Source organism: Neoarius graeffei, chromosome 9 (genome assembly GCF_027579695.1).
Source record: "Neoarius graeffei isolate fNeoGra1 chromosome 9, fNeoGra1.pri, whole genome shotgun sequence".
In the NCBI taxonomy this organism is placed as follows: Eukaryota; Metazoa; Chordata; class Actinopteri; order Siluriformes; family Ariidae; genus Neoarius; species Neoarius graeffei.
This window is the reverse complement of record NC_083577.1, coordinates 80,894,859-80,911,786: the sequence shown is the minus strand read 5'-3', so window position 1 is coordinate 80,911,786 and position 16,928 is coordinate 80,894,859. Positions and strand designations below refer to the sequence as shown.

At 42.9% G+C, this 16,928-nt stretch overlaps 1 protein-coding gene across 1 annotated transcript in view; it reads left to right on the top strand.

Moving 5' to 3' along the window:
* LOC132892040 (hyccin 2-like) overlaps positions 1-9,515 on the top strand; it is a 216,987-nt gene extending 207,472 nt beyond the window's left edge. The window contains exon 12 of the mRNA XM_060930361.1: positions 7,204-9,515. Coding sequence (XP_060786344.1) covers positions 7,204-7,751 — 548 coding nt within the window. The 3' untranslated portion in view covers positions 7,752-9,515. The remainder of the gene's footprint in view (positions 1-7,203) is intronic.
* Positions 9,516-16,928: the final 7,413 nt, after the last annotated feature.

Sequence of the window (16,928 nt, the reverse complement as noted above, 5' to 3'; positions counted from 1 at the left end):
GTGAGGAAGAGTCTCGCTTTGCATATTCAGCTGTCCTGCCTCGTCTCCGAGCATGTGCATGCAGAGGCTGATGAACAGCAGATCTGTTAAACCTGCAGAGGATCTGAACCCTGTGGGATGGATATGCCGGCGCTCTAATCCACGCTCAGCTCCAGCCTCCAGCATTTAGCCTCCTTGTCCACCAGCTGTGAGCCAAATACACACAGTTTGGATGAAAAATCCAATGTACGCCTGTAGTTTTGGACCCCACTGTAAGTCTAAAAAAAAATAAAAATAAGATTTGGAAAGAATTAAACAAAATAAGTGTTCAGTAACTTGAATTTAATATTCAAGATTCTGCACGACTTCTAGGTCTCCGTTTAAATGTAAACAGGTTTGTGATGCACAGTTTTGGTTCTCCATGTCCCAGATGGAGCTCGTATGAACAATACGAGTGGTGTATTTAAATAATATTGCATGGTAGTGAACGAGTTGAAGATGAGGAGCTGAATGGAATGTATCTGATGTACCACAAAAAAGACAGCTATTATTATTATTATTATTATTATTATTATTATTGTTGTACACACTCAATGGAACAATTATAGAATTTATGAAATGTTAAGAACAGGGCGGTGCCTTCCGGATACTGAATGCTGATTCTGATCAAATGTAATTCAATGTTCTGTCAATCCAATGTACTGTACAAAGTTCTAACAATAAAACTGGTACGAGTCCAAAAAGCCTGAACAACAACCCAACTTGTATACAAGCGATATCCAGGTTGACAGTTCAAGTTCAGTTACGTAGGTTCAGGTCGTAGTTAATTGTTCCATTGCAGTTGTTCCAAACAAAAGGGCTTTGCTGAGTGAAGTCCACGAGTGAAGTCCTCCTGTAAAAGTCTCCGTCACTTTTCCTCACCTCCAAGTAGAACTTTGACAATATTTCCGCTATCGCTCTCTTTTCCAGTTTTTCTATGTCCGTTGGTATGTTTTTGTCTCGTAAAGATGCGTGAAGAATATATAATGAAGTTTTGGTCGCCTTTCGGGTGTTCGGTGCGTCTTTAGTTTCAGTTTATTTATTTAGTGCTGAAAGGAACAGTCCACCGTACTTCCATAATGAAATATGCTCTTATCTGAATTGAGACGAGCTGCTCCGTACCTCTCCGAGCTTTGCGCGACCTCCCAGTCAGTCAGACGCGCTGTCACTCCTGTTAGCAATGTAGCTAGGCTCAGCATGGCCAATGGTATTTTTGGGGGCTGTAGTTAGATGCGACCGAACTCTTCCGCGTTTTTCCTGTTTACATAGGTTTATATGACCAGTGATATGAAACAAGTTCAGTTACACAAATTGAAACGTAGCGATTTTCTATGCTATGGAAAGTCTGCACTATAATGACAGGCGTACTAACACCTTCTGCGCGCTTCGGCAGCGCATTGATACGGAGCTCAGATATCAATGCGCTGCCGAAGTGCGCAGAAGGTGTTAGTACGCCCGTCATTATAGTGTGGACTTTCCATAGCATAGAAAATCGCTACGTTTCAATTTGTGTAACTGAACTTGTTTCATATCACTGCTCATATAAACCCATGTAAACAGGAAAAACGCGGAAGAGTTCGGTCGCATCTAACTACAGCCCCAAAAAATACCATTGGCCATACTGAGCCTAGCTACATTGCTAACTGGAGTGACAGCGCGTCTGACTGACTGGGAGGTCGCACAAAGCTCGGAGAGGTACGGAGCAGCTCGTCTCAATTCAGATAAGAGCATATTTCATTATGGAAGTACGGTGGACTGTTCCTTTCAACCAAGCACTGAATTAACCTCGTCTTCTCTGTCTTCCAGCCGAAAAAGAAATGATTGTGCGCGTACGCAAAAGAAAAGTTTTGTCATTGGATCTTGGCGTCTGACGTCATGTTGGCTTGACAACTTGCAATATTATAACAATATTGCACGCTCATTCTCCTTCGGGGAGAGCGGCGTAATCCATGGACGATAAGCGATATGATGATATTGCATGCCATCAATAAACCCACAAGAAGGGAATAGAAGACGTGTTTTTATTCCATGGAAAAAGTGTCCCTCATGGATAATAATTCCCAGTAAATCACTCGAGTTCATATAATATAAACCTATAACATGTATATGAAGTCTTTCCTTCACCAGACTCTCTTTTTCTCTCTATTGAAATTAATCAGACAAAAAAAAAAATACACAGATTATCATAAAAGTTACTAAGAAAATGTCCATGAAGCCTTCCATCCAGACTTCCAAACTTCATAGCGGAGATCGGCCCGTGCGAGCGGAACCCCAGAGGTATAGAGTGTGGATCCATAAAGAAACCCATCGAGTTGTTTTCTAATGGTTTCGGTTCTGTGCGTGCCTGCAACCATACCAGTGTTCGTAATTGCCAATCTGACACGCCGCCTAGTGGCCAGTGTTAGCAATTACCAATCTGACACACCGCCTAGTGGCCAGTGTTAGCAATTACCAGTCACACACACCACCGAGTGGCCAGTGTTAGCAGTTACCAGTCTGACACACCGCCTAGTGGCCAGTGTTAGTAATTACCAGTCACACCGCCTAGTGGCCAGTGTTAGTAATTACCAGTCACACCGCCTAGTGGCCAGTGTTAGCAATTACGAGTCACACACACCGCCTAGTGGCCAGTGTTAGCAATTACCAGTCATATACACCGCCTAGTGGCCAGTGTTAGCAATTACGAGTCACACACACCGCCTAGTGGCCAGTGTTAGCAATTACCAGTCATATACACCGCCTAGTGGCCAGTGTTAGCAATTAAGAGTCACACACACCGCCTAGTGGCCAGTGTTAGTAATTACGAGTCACACACACCGCCTAGTGGCCAGTGTTAGCAATTACCAGTCACACACACCGCCTAGTGGCCAGTGTTAGCAATTACGAGTCACACACACCGCCTAGTGGCCAGTGTTAGCAATTACCAGTCACACACACCGCCTAGTGGCCAGTGTTAGTAATTACCAGTCACACACACCGCCTAGTGGCCAGTGTTAGCAATTACCAGTCATACACACCGCCTAGTGGCCAGTGTTAGCCGGTAAAGAAATAAAACAAAAAAGGCTGGCTATGATGTAAGAAAATTCTAAAATCCAGAAGCAAATGGGAGCGCCACTTTGAAGCAGTGCCTAAATCTATTTATTAGAACAGTTTTATTTTTTCTGATTTAAATGTTTCACAATGCTGAAACTGGAGGCTCCTTCAAACATTTCTTCACAAAAGCATACAGCATTTAAATCCCTGTGTATGTTCATACTATAGACGGGGGGGGATTCAAGTGAGCATTTTGAGCCGGACAGTTAACAAACCCCTTGTGACCAATCAGAATCCAGCATTCAGCAGTGTTGTGGTATGAAACGGTGGTATTCCTGTTCACATGCAGTATACAGAGGTTCTAGTCCTCTGTACAGCGTGTTGACCTCCTGAGCGATAGGATTGGTTACAGTTCAGCTCTATGACGAGTCTCTCTACAAGCTGTGAGAGTGACAGGAGAGCATGTGTGTGTATTCTTGGCTTCAACATCTGCATGTTTTCTGTCATTCCTCCTCATATATCTGGGTCTGTCTCAGAAACTGGGTACTGTGGGGGTCCCCCACTAAATATACTCCGTCAATAAACTATACGGTTTTGAATGGTGATGTTGGTTTTAATTTGAAATAAAATGATGAAAGAAATAATACAGATAAAACTAAATCTTTGATGTGAATACTCTATTCAGAATTTGGCAAAAATTCTGCTAATTTGTGGAAAAATGGCGGCTTGATCTGGGACGTGATAAATGGTCGACTACATCGCATTCCCTTAAAAAGGTTGTAGTCCACTGAAAAGTCTACAGTTATCACTAATTGTATTTTAAGTTGTAGCTTTATACACCTAAGGATCGGTGCGCTCACAGAATAATCATAACCGTAATAAAACATCAAATATCTTGCATGATCACCGTTGTAACTCCATTTTCCGCAGACCCAAAACCAATGCGATTGTGTGTTTTGATCTAAACGGAAAGCCTCAGGGTCGAGGTCACGACCTCACCAAAAGTAGGAACTTAAAATCACTACGCCGTATAAAAATTTAGCTATAAATCTGCGATTTTGTTTTTTAAAACGAAAGCTGAAAGTTAGGTATAGAATATGTTTCTTACAGAATGTTACGATGGTAGCTGGTCTTGTATGAATTTCTGAGCTATAAAATGAGTCGTGGTCTATTTTTTACCGTAGCGTGTTATTTGTGTGCGGGGAAGGACACACATTAACAATTTGCATGTGTAGAATGGAATTTTCCACTCCAGCAGTTAGAAGTTGATCGTGCTTCCATTTGCGGTCTTTCTGTTACGCGGGTGATCTGTTCGGACGTTATCACTGAAAAGGTGAGTTTTGACAGTTTTATTTTGTTTTAGTCTTGCAGTATAAGGCAATAGAATTGTTTTTTTCATATTTTGTAGTGTTTGCGTATTTTTGCCCAATATTTTGCAACCATGGTCAATTTAGATCGAACTTTTGATAGAATCTACGGCCAGTCATTTTGCCCCGCCCCCGCCTCGCGCTCCGTCCGGTGCGGTAGTGATGTCCCGTTGTCCGCGCGCCGCAGCAGAGACCCGCGCGACCTTCAGCCAGTACAGTCGCTGTTCTTTTACCACCGCCGTTATTCTCATCTTTCCGGTGTGTTCTTGATTTTTCCATTGTGTCCTATTTCGCCGTATCAAATACCCAAACTGTATCATATTATTCATATTTAAGTGAATAATCAATTCAGTCATCATAGCTTGGCATTTTTAACCCAAGCAATCAAAAAGAGGAAATTTATTCAATATTTTCACTCATCTGTGAAGGAGGGCCTTTAATTCTTCATGATGGAGTTATTTTATATGGAAATCAATTTTACAAAAGCATTTGAATTGTAATAAAAAAAAAATGTTCCACAGTGGAGGCCAGGTAAAGCAAGAAGCTATCTTTATTCTTATTAAACATGACAAAAGAAACATTGAGTGTCCGGTAAAAAAAAAAAAGTAAAATTAGAAAACTTATTTTTTGACCATGATGTCCCAGATGAGAGACCGGTTTCTGAGACGGACCCATATCTATTTTTTTCTTTCATCCCTGTTGAATGTTTCACTCCACGTCATGTCAGTTCTATTCTCTTGGATGTACATTCACGTGTACATTGGGTTGATGTCCATCATTCCATGACTGTTCGACATCATGGTTTCTCGTCAGTCTTTCTTTGTTGTGATTTTCCAGTAATATTGTCTGAACCAAACTCTTTTTCTTCACAAGAGGTTCCTCAGGCACTGCATTATCACTTTTCAGCAGAACTGATTTTGCCCAGAACGCTGCGCTCTGAGCGGATGAGTGGAAAAACAATCGTGCGTGCACGGACACTCATTTCTCTCCTGAGTTCGTGGTGAATCCAATCCCGTGTCCTTGCACTCTGTATGATTAAAATGCCAAGGTTAAGCCCAGTGCAGTGGCTGTAATCGCAGATTGAATAGTTAATGAAAAAGTAGAATCTCATCCTCCTGCACTGATAGAAATGACCTGGCCATTTTTAAACTCCACTCCAATCTCATTTAGCTCCAAGCATCAGGCCGTTGATTCCTCCTTTCCTGAGAGCGGAGTGTTCTCTTCACTCGCTCGTATAAACCTGGAGGTTTTGATTAAAATGAAAAGGTTTTGTAGGGGAGCTGTTTGCGTGGCTGATTTACAAGACGGGCAGTGACTCATAAAGCGCGAGTGATGAGTGAGAGTAAGCGACCTGTAGTTTATTTACGGTTCTGATTAAATCCCCCAAATTCCAGCTGATTTGATCAAGAACCGTTTCATCACAGCTGCATTCATGAGCACAGCTCTGTATTCCAGCTCCGTCATTACTCTATACATGCAGAGTGTGAAATGGTCCGTCCTTCCTTCCTTCCTTCCTTCCTGAAGACTCTCCTACCTTTCTTCCATCATTCATTCCTTCTTTCATTTTTGGTTACTTTGGTTCCTTCCTTCCTTCTTTTCTAAACACTTGGCTTTCTTTTTTCCTTCCTTCCTTCCTGAATACCTTCCTTCTTTCCTTCTTCTCTAAACACTTTGCTTCCTGCTTTCCTTCTTTTGTTTTGTTCTTTTATTCCTTCCTTCCTTCCTTCCTGAAGACTCTCCTACCTTTCTTCCATCATTCATTCCTTCTTTCATTTTTGAATACTTTGGTTCCTTCCCTTCCTTTTTTCCTTCCTTCCTTCTTTTCTAAACACTTTGCTTTCTTTTTTCCTTCCTTCCTTCCTGAATACCTTCCTTCTTTCCTTCTTCTCTAAACACTTTGCTTCCTGCTTTCCTTCTTTTGTTTTGTTCTTTTATTCCTTCCTTCCTTCCTTCCTGAAGACTCTCCTACCTTTCTTCCATCATTCATTCCTTCTTTCATTTTTGAATACTTTGGTTCCTTCCCTCCCTGACTTCCTTCCTTCCTTTTTTCCTTCCTTCCTTCTTTTCTAAACACTTTGCTTTCTTTTTTCCTTCCTTCCTTCCTGAATACCTTCCTTCTTTCCTTCTTCTCTAAACACTTTGCTTCCTGCTTTCCTTCTTTTGTTTCATTCTTTTATTCCTTCCTTCCTTCCTTCCTTCCTTCCTGAAGACTCTCCTACCTTTCTTCCATCATTCATTCCTTCTTTCATTTTTGAATACTTTGGTTCCTTCCTTCCTTCCTTCCTTCCTACCTTCCTTTTTTCCTTCCTTCCTTCTTTTCTAAACACTTTGCTTTCTTTTTTCCTTCCTTCCTGAATACCTTCCTTCTTTCCTTCTTCTCTAAACACTTTGCTTCCTGCTTTCCTTCTTTTGTTTCGTTCTTTTATTCCTTCCTTTCCTGACTATTTTGCGTCCTTCCTTCCCTCCCTCCCTGACTACATTGCTTCTTTTTTTTTCTTTCCAGACTACTTTGCTTTCTTCCTTCTCTCCCTGCATGATTACTTTCCATCCATCCATCCCTGGATAACCTACTTTGTTTCTTTCCTTCTCTCCTTCTGTGACTACTCTGCTTCCTTCCTTCCTTCCTTCCTTCCTTCCTTCCTTCCTTTCTTTTCCGTTACGTTTCTTTCCTTGCTCATGCGCTCTCTCTCGCTCTTGCTCTGACTCAATCTTTCTCTTCCTCATGATCTCTCATGACGTTTTTTTTCTTATGATCTTCCCTCCCCAATTTCCTCCTCTCTCTCAGATGCTGATGGCATGAGCGGAGGTGAAGAGTCCTTCAACCTGAACGACCCAGATGAAGGGTTCTCCTCCGGAGCGTCCAACAGCAGCCAGCCGAGCACCGGCAGACCCACGGGGGGTGGAGGAGGGCGCACCAGCACGCAGAAGAGCTCCAAGAAGAGCAGCTCCAGTCGCACACACCGGGAAAAAGAGAGGGATATTTCAGCTGAGAAACACAAAGAGGCGCAGCACCCACAGAGAGCTCAGTCTCCACCACCTGCCATCACACTGGACACCATTGAACTGACCCCCATGAAGACGCAGAGCCTGAGCCGGACCTGCAGCATGAGCGCCGGGGTGAGCGGAGAGCAGGAGGAAGGCGGAGGAGCAGACGGAAGAACGGACGGAGGGCTCGGAGCGGGAGGAGGAGCGCATCGCCTTTCCAGCCTCAGCCTGAAAGAGGAACATCTGGTGCGGCCTGATGGAGGGAAAGACCTGCTGTCTCCCGGAGCGCCTCTGACCAAGCAGTCTCGCTCGCCCAGTTTCAACATGCAGATTATATCACAGGTGTAGCTCTCACACCTGCATCGAAATCATCTCGTCTGATTCCTCTTTCTCTCCGTCCAGGGTTTTTTTTGTTTTGTTTTGTTTTTTAAAGCAGAGCCCCTCATCAATAGGGTGGGTGTCTCTCTCTCTCCTTTCCTTCATCTCTATTCTCTCTCTCTCTCTCTCTCTCTCTCTCTCTCTCTCTCCTTTCCTTCATCTCTCTCTCTCTCCTTTCCTTCATCTCTATTCTCTCTCCTTTCCTTCATCTCTATTCTCTCTCCTTTCCTTCATCTCTATTCTCTCTCCTTTCCTTCATCTCTATTCTCTCTCTCCTTTCCTTCATCTCTATTCTCTCTCTCCTTTCCTTCATCTCTATTCTCTCTCTCTCTCTCTCTCCTTTCCCTCATCTCTATTCTCTCTCTCCTTTCCCTCATATCTCTCTCTCCTTTCCCTCATATCTCTCTCTCTCTCTCTCTTCCCTCATATCTCTCTCTCTCTCCTTTCCCTCATATCTCTCTCTCTCTCCTTTCCCTCATATCTCTCTCTCTCCTTTCCCTCATATCTCTCTCTCTCCTTTCCCTCATATCTCTCTCTCTCCTTTCCCTCATATCTCTCTCTCTCTCTCTCCTTTCCCTCATATCTATCTCTCTCTCTCCTTTTTCCCCGTCTTTCTCCTTTTTCCCTCTCTCTCTCTCTCTCCTTTCCCCCCAGCTATCTCTCTGTCCCCCCCATGGGGCTTCCACCCATTTTTATGCAAATCTGAATTGGCGCAAATGAAGCATCAGTAAAAGATGGTTTATTTGTTCTGAGGTCGAAACGTTGGATAAACAGAGAGCTCACTGGACACTACAGAGAATATACAAAACGAACAATATTTGGTGAAAATCTGTAACACGTTCTTGTAAAGCATCAGGAGGGAAACGTCACCACCACCTTTCTCCTCTCTGTGTATTTCCCTTAGACCAAATTAAGCATTCCACTTTTAACAGACCAAGACAGCGCGATGTTTTGGTTTTGGATCTGCCGCCCGGTCTACACTGGTCAGGTCTCAGACGCATCTCCACTGTGTCGCCAGTTTATCCGCACCTGGCCAGATGTTTGAAATTAAACTGACCAGTGGAGTTGTGATGAACCTACTGCCTCATGAATGATTTACAGAAACAACACCGACTAGCTAACTCAAAGTTTTGACAAAGAAGCATCACGATTGACTAGAAACTCCAGTGTTTGGGGTAAATACAGGCCAATCCCCATTATTATTATTATTATTATTATTATTATTATTATTATTAAAGCTCTTACCTGCGTTTTGAGTTCAGCATCGAGTGCTTCAACCACTTTTGAGGCAGTGGAGATGGAGGCTGAGTTCCTCTGGCTTTAGCCAGTAGAGATCAGGCATGTTCTGTTTATTTATTGTATTGTTAAGGGACTTCAGAGATTCGTCTATATTTTTAAAAAGGTAAGCAATAAATTTTAGGTTGTTCATCTGACACAAAGCAGTCGCTGCAGTGTCTCAGTATGCATTCCTGCTGAACTCCTGGGTCCTGTGCAATTTCTGTCAAGGTCTTTATTATTATTATTATTATTACTTATCCAAATTGAGATTTCATTCTTTTCATCTCTACATTCCGTCCCAACGACGGCTGTGTTTATAATTTTAAATCTTTTTCAATCTTCAAACTAAATCGAATTTTGTCTCTACTATTATCTGTGACCTTGCCATGATTTTACTTTAAAAGAAATCAACACAATCTATTAATATATGCTTTGAACTGTATGATTTGAGGTTTTTTTTTTTTTTTTTTTTTTTTAAATCAACAGTGTATTTTGTTGATTTTGTAATCATTTTCAAGTTGTCCGTCTGAAATACCAGAGGCCAAGATGTTTAAGAATGTTGTTGGTGTGTATCCGCTGATGATCTGAACCCAAGGGAGAAATATGTGGAGAAAAGAAAACGCTGCGGAGTTGAACGTGTACTCTGAGAGAGCCCCGAACCTTTCTGGACTACTGCGGAGTGGGCGAACATTTCTCACAACCTTCCTCTTCGAGAGATTTGTGAAGAAGCTTAAGAAGCATGATTCTGATGTGCTGGTGTCAAACACACATGGTAAAGCTGTAATATCCTGTATTATCCTCAGAAGTCCTTGTGTGTGTGTGTGTGTGTGTGTGTGTGTGAGGCAATCAAACAGGGATTCTCGATTCATTCGTTCTACCTCGTCTTCTATCCATCAGCCGTTCAAACACTGGACTCTCCTGCTGTCTAGCTGCGTGCTGAAAACTCCCTGAAAATGACTGAAAATTTCTCGCTGAATGTTTAGTCGTGGTTCTTCTGTCCAGCGTCGTTTCATTCAAGGCCTGTTTTAATCTGTTCATATTCATGTGATCTCTTGATGGTGCATTTAGCCAGACACTCCATCTAGTGGTCGAACCTGGTGGTGTTTTATTCTTGCAGGATAATCGTAAGTGTGTAGGTGTCAGTCCTGTGTGTGTGTGTGTGTGTGTGTGTGTGTGTTGGGGGGTGTTTTAGTCTGTTTGATTTCAGACCCTCATTCACTGAGCCGAACTTCAGTAATAGCCGTCACTTCAAATTTGGTGAATGTGAACGTTGGCTTTGATCCATCATGCTGTTTAGTGTGCACGGAGCCGGTGTGTAGGCGTGTGCATCAGGACTGGACTCCCACAGAACCCGACAAAAATGTCATACAGATTTTACGGTCTTTACTGCAGAAGGTAAGATATTTATGGAAATAGTACCAACTTCAATTAAAAAAAAAAAAACTGTGGGCATTTACATTAACTGTAAGACCTGAAGAGATTAGTCAGACTTTCTGCATAAGTGATGGGATTAGTCAAAAGGAGCAGGAGCACATGGGGTTGGGCGAAGTTTCTGCAAGTGCACGAGAGAGTACTGTGGGAACAGGTGGGGTTGAGCAAACATTCCTCAGGAGCAGGGGTTTCCATGGGATTGGGCAGAATTAATCAGCCTTTCTTCGGGAGTTGATGGGATTAGTCAGACTTTCTGCAACAGCAGGCGTGCCTACCGTGAGCACAGGCGGGATTAGTCAAAACCTTGTGCAGGAATGGGCACAGTTGGCCGGATTTTCTGCGGGAGCGGGCGGAACAAGTCAAACTTTATGTAGTGTGAGGGATTAGTCGAACATCAATATGATATGTGGGATTAGTCTGGTTTTCGAACAAGGGTGGATTAGTCATATGTGTTTGCAGGAACATGGCTTTCCATGGGATTGGGCAGAATTAATCAGCCTTTTCAGGAGTTGATGGGATTAGTCAGACTTTCTGCAACAGCAGGAGTACATACTGTGAGCACAGATGGGATTAGTCAAAACCTTGTGCAGGAATGGGCACAGTTGGCCGGATTTTCTGCAGGAGCGGGCGGAACAAGTCAAACTTTATGCAGCGCGAGGGATTAGTTGAACAGCAATGTTATATATGGGATTAGTCTGGTTTTTGAACAAGAGTGGGATTAGTCATATGTGTTTGCAGGAACATGGCTTTCCATGGGATTGGGCATAATTAATCAGCCTTTTTTCAGGAGTTGATGGGATTAGCCATACTTTCTGTAAGAGCAGGAGTGCCATCTCTGCAAAGAGGCGGGATTAGTCAAAACCTTGTGCAGGAATGGGCATGGTTGGCCGGATTTTCTGTGGAAGTGGGCGGAATAAGTCGGTCATTCTACAGTGTGGGAGGGATTCGTCAATCATCATTGTTATGTGTGGGTTTTATCAAAAACAACTATGGGGATTAGTCCGATATTTTTGCAGGAATGGGGGTTCCAGTGGGACCGGGCAGAATTAATCAGCCTTTTTTTCAGGAGTTGATGGGGATTATTCAGAGTTTCTGCAGGAGTGCCTACTGTGCAAACAGGTGGGATTAGTCAAAACCTTGTGTAGGAATGAGCATAGTTGGGCGGATTTTCTGCGGGAGCAGGCGGAATAAGTCAAAGTTTATGCAGTGTGGGAGGAATTGGTCAAACTACCCTGTGATGTGTGGGGATTAGTCATATTTTTGAACAAGGGCCGGATTAATCAGACGTTTTTGAAGGAGCGGGTTCCCGTGGGACTGGGCAGAATTAATCAGCCTTTTTTCAGGAGCTGATTGGATTAGTCAGACTTTCTGCAAGAGCAGGAGTGCCTGCTGTACGAATATGTGGGATTAGTCAAATGATCTTCAATGTGAACGTGATTTAGTCAAATTTACCCTGTGATGTGTGGGGTTAGTTAGATTTCTGAACAAGGGTGGGTTTAGTCGACATTTTTGCAGGTGCAGGTGGGAATTATTTAGAATACATTTTTGGTGGCTGGCAGGATTAGTTGAATTTTTTTTCCTTTTTTTGTCAGAGTAGGTGGGATTAGTCCGATTTTAGTTTTTTCTGGAGCGTGAGGAATTGGTCAAAATTCATGAGGAGGGAGCAAGTTGGATTAGTCAGTGTTGGTCAAACAGCAGCAGTAGGGGTTGGTCAGACTTTATGCAGACTCAGGGATTGGGGAATTTTTTTTGTTTGTTTGTTTCTGTGACAGTAGACGGGATGAATCAAACTTTGCAGCAGAACCGGTAGAAGTGATGAAACTTTCAGAAGAAGTGTCAGGATTAATCTGCCATTCTGCTGTAGTGGGCGGGAGCGTTTAAACTTGTTACGGGAGCAGGTGGGATTGGTCATCCATTCTGAGAGACAGGGTGGGATTGCTCAGGAGTGTTTCTGGAGTGGGATTTAAGAACCAGCCTGTGCACACTTCTACCAGCGAGTCCTCACAGTGTCTGTTCTTCTGGCGTCTTATCTGATGTGCCAACAGCCTCCTGAGAATGATTGCTTTCACAGTCCTTGTCTTGAGTTTTCAGAGAAGCTTCTTTTTTTCGATCGTTTGGTTTGATAGCAGTCTTAGTTTAAGACTTATCCAGTCCACCATACTATCACGGTGTCTTTTGAATCTGTCACCCATGCTGAGAAATGTATTTTCCTGTGAAGATGGTGTATGTACCTAACTGTGGTATGTATGTCGTGTCGATTTACAGATGTACACTATTCCTTGTAGGGTTGGTTTTTATTTTGCATGCGAGGAGAGCACAACCTGTGGAATCAGTCTGACAGGTTTATGGCGCTTCTGGACAAACAGCTGAGATGATCTGTTCTTCTCCAGCCCTGATTTGTTTAACTCTACTTTTCCTAAATGAGCAGCGACTTGACGAAAGCGTGTCAGGATAAGACTTGCTGTAATGTTTTATTATAAACTGTCCTAACCTCCTCTCCGTGACTTGGAGTCCTGCTGGTCCGTGCGTTTGCTGTACAGTTTGTTCTGATCCGAGTTCTTCACGTCGCTGTACTGTACATTGTGGTGTGTTTCACTGCTGTCACCCATTTTATCCTCGTGAAGGCTTTCGTAATGGGTTGAATGAGGCGTACACTGGAAAATCCATGTCTACAGTTAGAACATAAGGTGTTAAACTGTACTTATGCTCGTCACCGTCAAGGACGCATCCTTTCGTATCTATTATTTCATCTTTCTCTTAAAAGGTGAACGGTTCTAAATGCACCTTTCAGACTTTGCGGTGTATAATTAGACCTGAAGGAGCACTGCTGTACTTTTTTAAAAAAAAAAAAAAACGTGCAATGTATTCAGTCCTGAAGCTCCAGGTCAAAGATGTACTGGATATGGAAGGTACAAAAGGCATATCCTTGATGGTTCTACAGTTGACAGTGTAAACAGCAGCTGCCAGCTTCGGTTATAGGTTTTCATCTTTTATCTCAAAGGAACAGTTTGTCCAAAAATGAAATGTACACTTTTCCACCAAATATACAATCAGTTTGGAGCGTATCCAAACACGCCCCAAGTTGTAGCTCAATGCTTCTGAATAGAGAAGGTTGTGAGTTCAAACCCCAGCACTGACAAGCCCCTACAGTCGGTGCTTGAGCATGGATCTTATCTCAAATCACAGTTTAACAGTCCATCATTGGTGTGTCTAGGGCATTTAAACTTGGCAGAGCCCATCCCCGTCCAAGCTTGGGACAATTTAGAGTAGCCAGTTTAACCTGACTGCGTCTCTTTGGACTGTGGAGGAAACCCACACAGACACGGAGAGAACATGCAAATTCTACACAGAAAGGCACCCGTAAGCTGCTGGGCTCGAACCCAGAACCTTCTTGCTATGAGGCGACAGTGTGCTAACCACTGCACCACCGTGCCGCCCCTCGTCTCGAATGCAAGTCAGCAAATGAGCAAATGTCCGACTTGGCAATAACGTTCATACATGAACAACTTCACAGAAAAAATATTTTCCAATACAAACGAAATTGGAAATGCGTTATCCTGAACATCACTTTCAACCTTAGGCCACGCCTCCTATCAGAGTCCGATACCTAGAGTGATATCAAACATTGGTGAGGGGGATGGAATAAAATTCTGGCTTCAATTTGGCAATTTTTAGTCTCGTTTTAGTTAAACATCGTTTTAGGTCTGTTTACGAGGGTACTTCAAAAAGTTCTCGGCCTCACCCTGAAACAAGGGGCGTAACCCTTATTTTTTGGGGCAGAACTGAACATTTTAAAGCCTTATATCACTGTCTACAAAAATATAATAAAATTTTGAAGCAATCAAAGAAAAAAGGAGAGGAACGCTTCGAGCTGGCGTGATGTTCCTCCCGGACAGTGCGCCCGTCCATACAGTGCAGGGGCAGAAGCAGCCTAACGTAGCTTTGAACTGTTGCCCCGTGCATCTTACTCACCTGACCTCGCATGGTCGCCATTTTCAGACTGATGGGAGGATCTGGAGGCTCAAGATGCGTCAGAACATCACAAAGGGGATCGCGAAACTTGAACATCGATGGACCAAGGGCATTGAAGTTAAAGGAGACTATGTAGAAAAAAACGCAAGAACAATCTTTCTCCTGTGACGTTTTCTGGGCGAGGCCGAGAACATTTTCACGTTCTCTTGTAATGATGCAACAAGCCGTGGTTAGAGAAGCAGCTTTAATTGGGACCAAAAGGTTGACCGTTTGATTCCCTGGACCAGCAGGAATGGCAGAAGTACCCTTGAGCAACGCACCTAACCCCCAGTTGTTCCCCAGGTTGGTCTGGATATGTTGTATGTCACTCTGGATAAGAGTGTCTGCTAAATGCCTGTAATTATGTGCCCCCTCCCCACAATGCTATCTTCAGCCATGAGACTTTGGCTCAGTTGCGGTAATTGTAATTGGAACATGGTGTACATTTTCATTTTTGATGACGTACGATAGGCCGTTGGTTCTAACGTGTACTATCAGCGTCCCTTCTCCTGTACTCACTCGGACCAAAACCGCTAACCGAGAGATGTGGGTTTGATCCGCCCTCTTTGTCTCTTGATGATTGGATCGCATGTGATGAGTGTCGGCCTTCTTTTCATACGATGCACTTTATCCAGTCTTTGGTGTTGTCAGTGGCTGACAATAGATGTATATTAGTGTGCGTGGGGATATATTTCTGAGAAAACGCGTGCATGCGAAGCAGAACGGAAGTGAATGCCAACTCCTACTACAGACTACTCAGCTACTATTACAGCGGAACGCACACCGTTCCTCACAACCCAAAAATACTCTGTACAGATCTCCGTTTGGTGTTCTTCAGGTGTTCTTCCTTCTTCTCTACACCTAACAGTTTGAACAGTTTCATTTCCACTGTTTTTATTTCAAATGGATTCTATGCAATTTGAGATTTTTTTTTTTTTTGGATCAAATCTCTGGGTAGTTTGTAGGTTTCAGATGGAATGCGTGTGCGAGTTCCTTCTCAGGTGCTTCAGCGAGGAACTGCATCAGAGTTGCTGCTGTTTTAAGCGAATGATCTCCTGGTTTTTGATCAGGCATAAGATAAGAGGGTGTGTGTGTGTGTTTAAAAAAAAAAACGAATAAATGTTACTTAGTCAGTTGTTGAGATTGCAGGTTTCTTTAACGTGAGCCATGCACGTGATCTTCACGAGCCCTGAAACAGAGGCATGGTGTTGAGTTGGTTTGTCTTCTGGAATGAGTGGTTACGCTGTACAAAAGGATTTCAACCGAAAAATGTAAAGCAGAGCTGTAACAAAGCAATTTCCGAAGTGAAATACTGTACCATTGATGTAAATGGAAAGATTATTTTAAATCCTTGTAAATACAACTGTACAAAAAGAGCGAAAGAGAAAAGATGTTAATATCAGTCTGCGAAGCAGGAAATATGGATCTGTATATTAGTGAATAAATCTTGTGCTGTAACAGATTCGTGTCTCTGATCTTTATTTCATTTTGAGATGTGTATATAACCCTGTTTGACTCCAAGGTCACAGGGGTTTTTGTTTTTTTTTCTTTTAATAAAGCTAGACGGCCTTTCGATTTCATAAAATCGGTGAAATTTAGTTCCGTCTGAAATGTGGTCATTGTGATGTATGTTTATTTCTGTAACATCTGACAAAATATCAGGCCATTCTGTGGCTGGGAAGTTATTTAATTTGAGAGGATTAAAGCAAATAATGTGCATGAAATCGTTCGCTTTGTGCAGTCAAACAGACAGAGGAAGTCCGTGTGTGTGTGTGTGCAGGTTTACTTTGACCGTGCACTGACGGTACCATCATTCTGTCACTAAACGAACAGCTGATCACAACATAACGTCTTCTCGCTTTCTTTCCGTTACTGTAGTCGGTCTTTCACGTTTCATTCGCGCACACTCGTCCTCCATTTTTCTCTCCTGTTTCAAATTTGTATCCCACAATGCCTTGCGCGAACGGGGAAAGGCCACCATGTGATGCGTGATGTAGTATCTTGTATTGCGTCATGGTGAAGCAGGAAAAAATTGCGGAGAATTTAGGGCCACGTGGCCTTAAATTCATTATTTGTTCTATTTTAAAAAACCTAATAAAATTGGAAGTCTGTGATTCAAATTCAGTAGCTTTCGGTCCACTAAACAAAAATAATTGGGTGTCTGGAAAATTCTTTTTATGACCTGCACTTGAAAAATCCGAAAGGCAGTCTAGCTTTAAAGCTCATCTGGCCATAGGCCGGACTGGATGAGTTTATGCGATCACGTGTCATTCATCTGTCCGTCGTCCGTACACAGCTTACAAAAATTGTTACTCCTCCTACAAAAATGGATTGGATTTCCATCAAACTCACATACAATTTTCCCCAGGTGGGTGTGCATAAAAGTTCTCAAGACGGTGGTGCCACCTGTCATATTTACGATTTTAT